This window comes from Sinocyclocheilus rhinocerous, unplaced genomic scaffold, assembly GCF_001515625.1.
Source record: "Sinocyclocheilus rhinocerous isolate Xijiao unplaced genomic scaffold, SAMN03320098_v1.1 C35110670, whole genome shotgun sequence".
In the NCBI taxonomy this organism is placed as follows: domain Eukaryota; kingdom Metazoa; phylum Chordata; class Actinopteri; order Cypriniformes; family Cyprinidae; genus Sinocyclocheilus; species Sinocyclocheilus rhinocerous.
Window position 1 is genome coordinate 1 of NW_015739484.1, and position 380 is coordinate 380.

General features: G+C 58.9%; 1 protein-coding gene across 1 annotated transcript; it reads left to right on the top strand.

Moving 5' to 3' along the window:
• Window positions 1–17: 17 nt before the first annotated feature.
• On the top strand, window positions 18–374 carry LOC107734711 (histone H1-like; the record flags this gene model as incomplete). Its single annotated transcript, XM_016546665.1, has 1 exon — window positions 18–374. A coding segment is annotated over exon 1 (357 nt), but the record flags the coding sequence as incomplete, so codon positions are not given.
• Between the last annotated feature and the right edge of the window lie 6 nt (window positions 375–380).

Genomic DNA, 380 nt, shown 5'->3' on the forward strand with positions numbered 1-380 from the left:
CACAACCGCTCAGAGACATGGCTGAAACCGCTCCAGCTGCCGCCGCTGCGCCGGCTAAAGCTCCCAGAAAGAAATCGGTGTCTAAACCCAAGAAAACGGGCCCGAGCGTCAGGGGCCTCATCGTCAAGACTGTGTCCGCCTCCAAGGAGAGAAGCGGCGTGTCCCTCGCCGCCCTGAAGAAGGCTGTTTCTGCCGGTGGCTACGATGTGGAGAAGAACAACTCCCGCGTCAAGCTCGCCATCAAGAGTTTGGTGACCAAAGGCACCCTGGTCCAGACCAAAGGTACCGGCGCCTCCGGCTCCTTCAAGCTTAACAAGAAACAAGCCGAGACCAAGAAGAAACCGGCCGCCACCGCTGCAAAGAGCCCCAAAAAGGTGAAG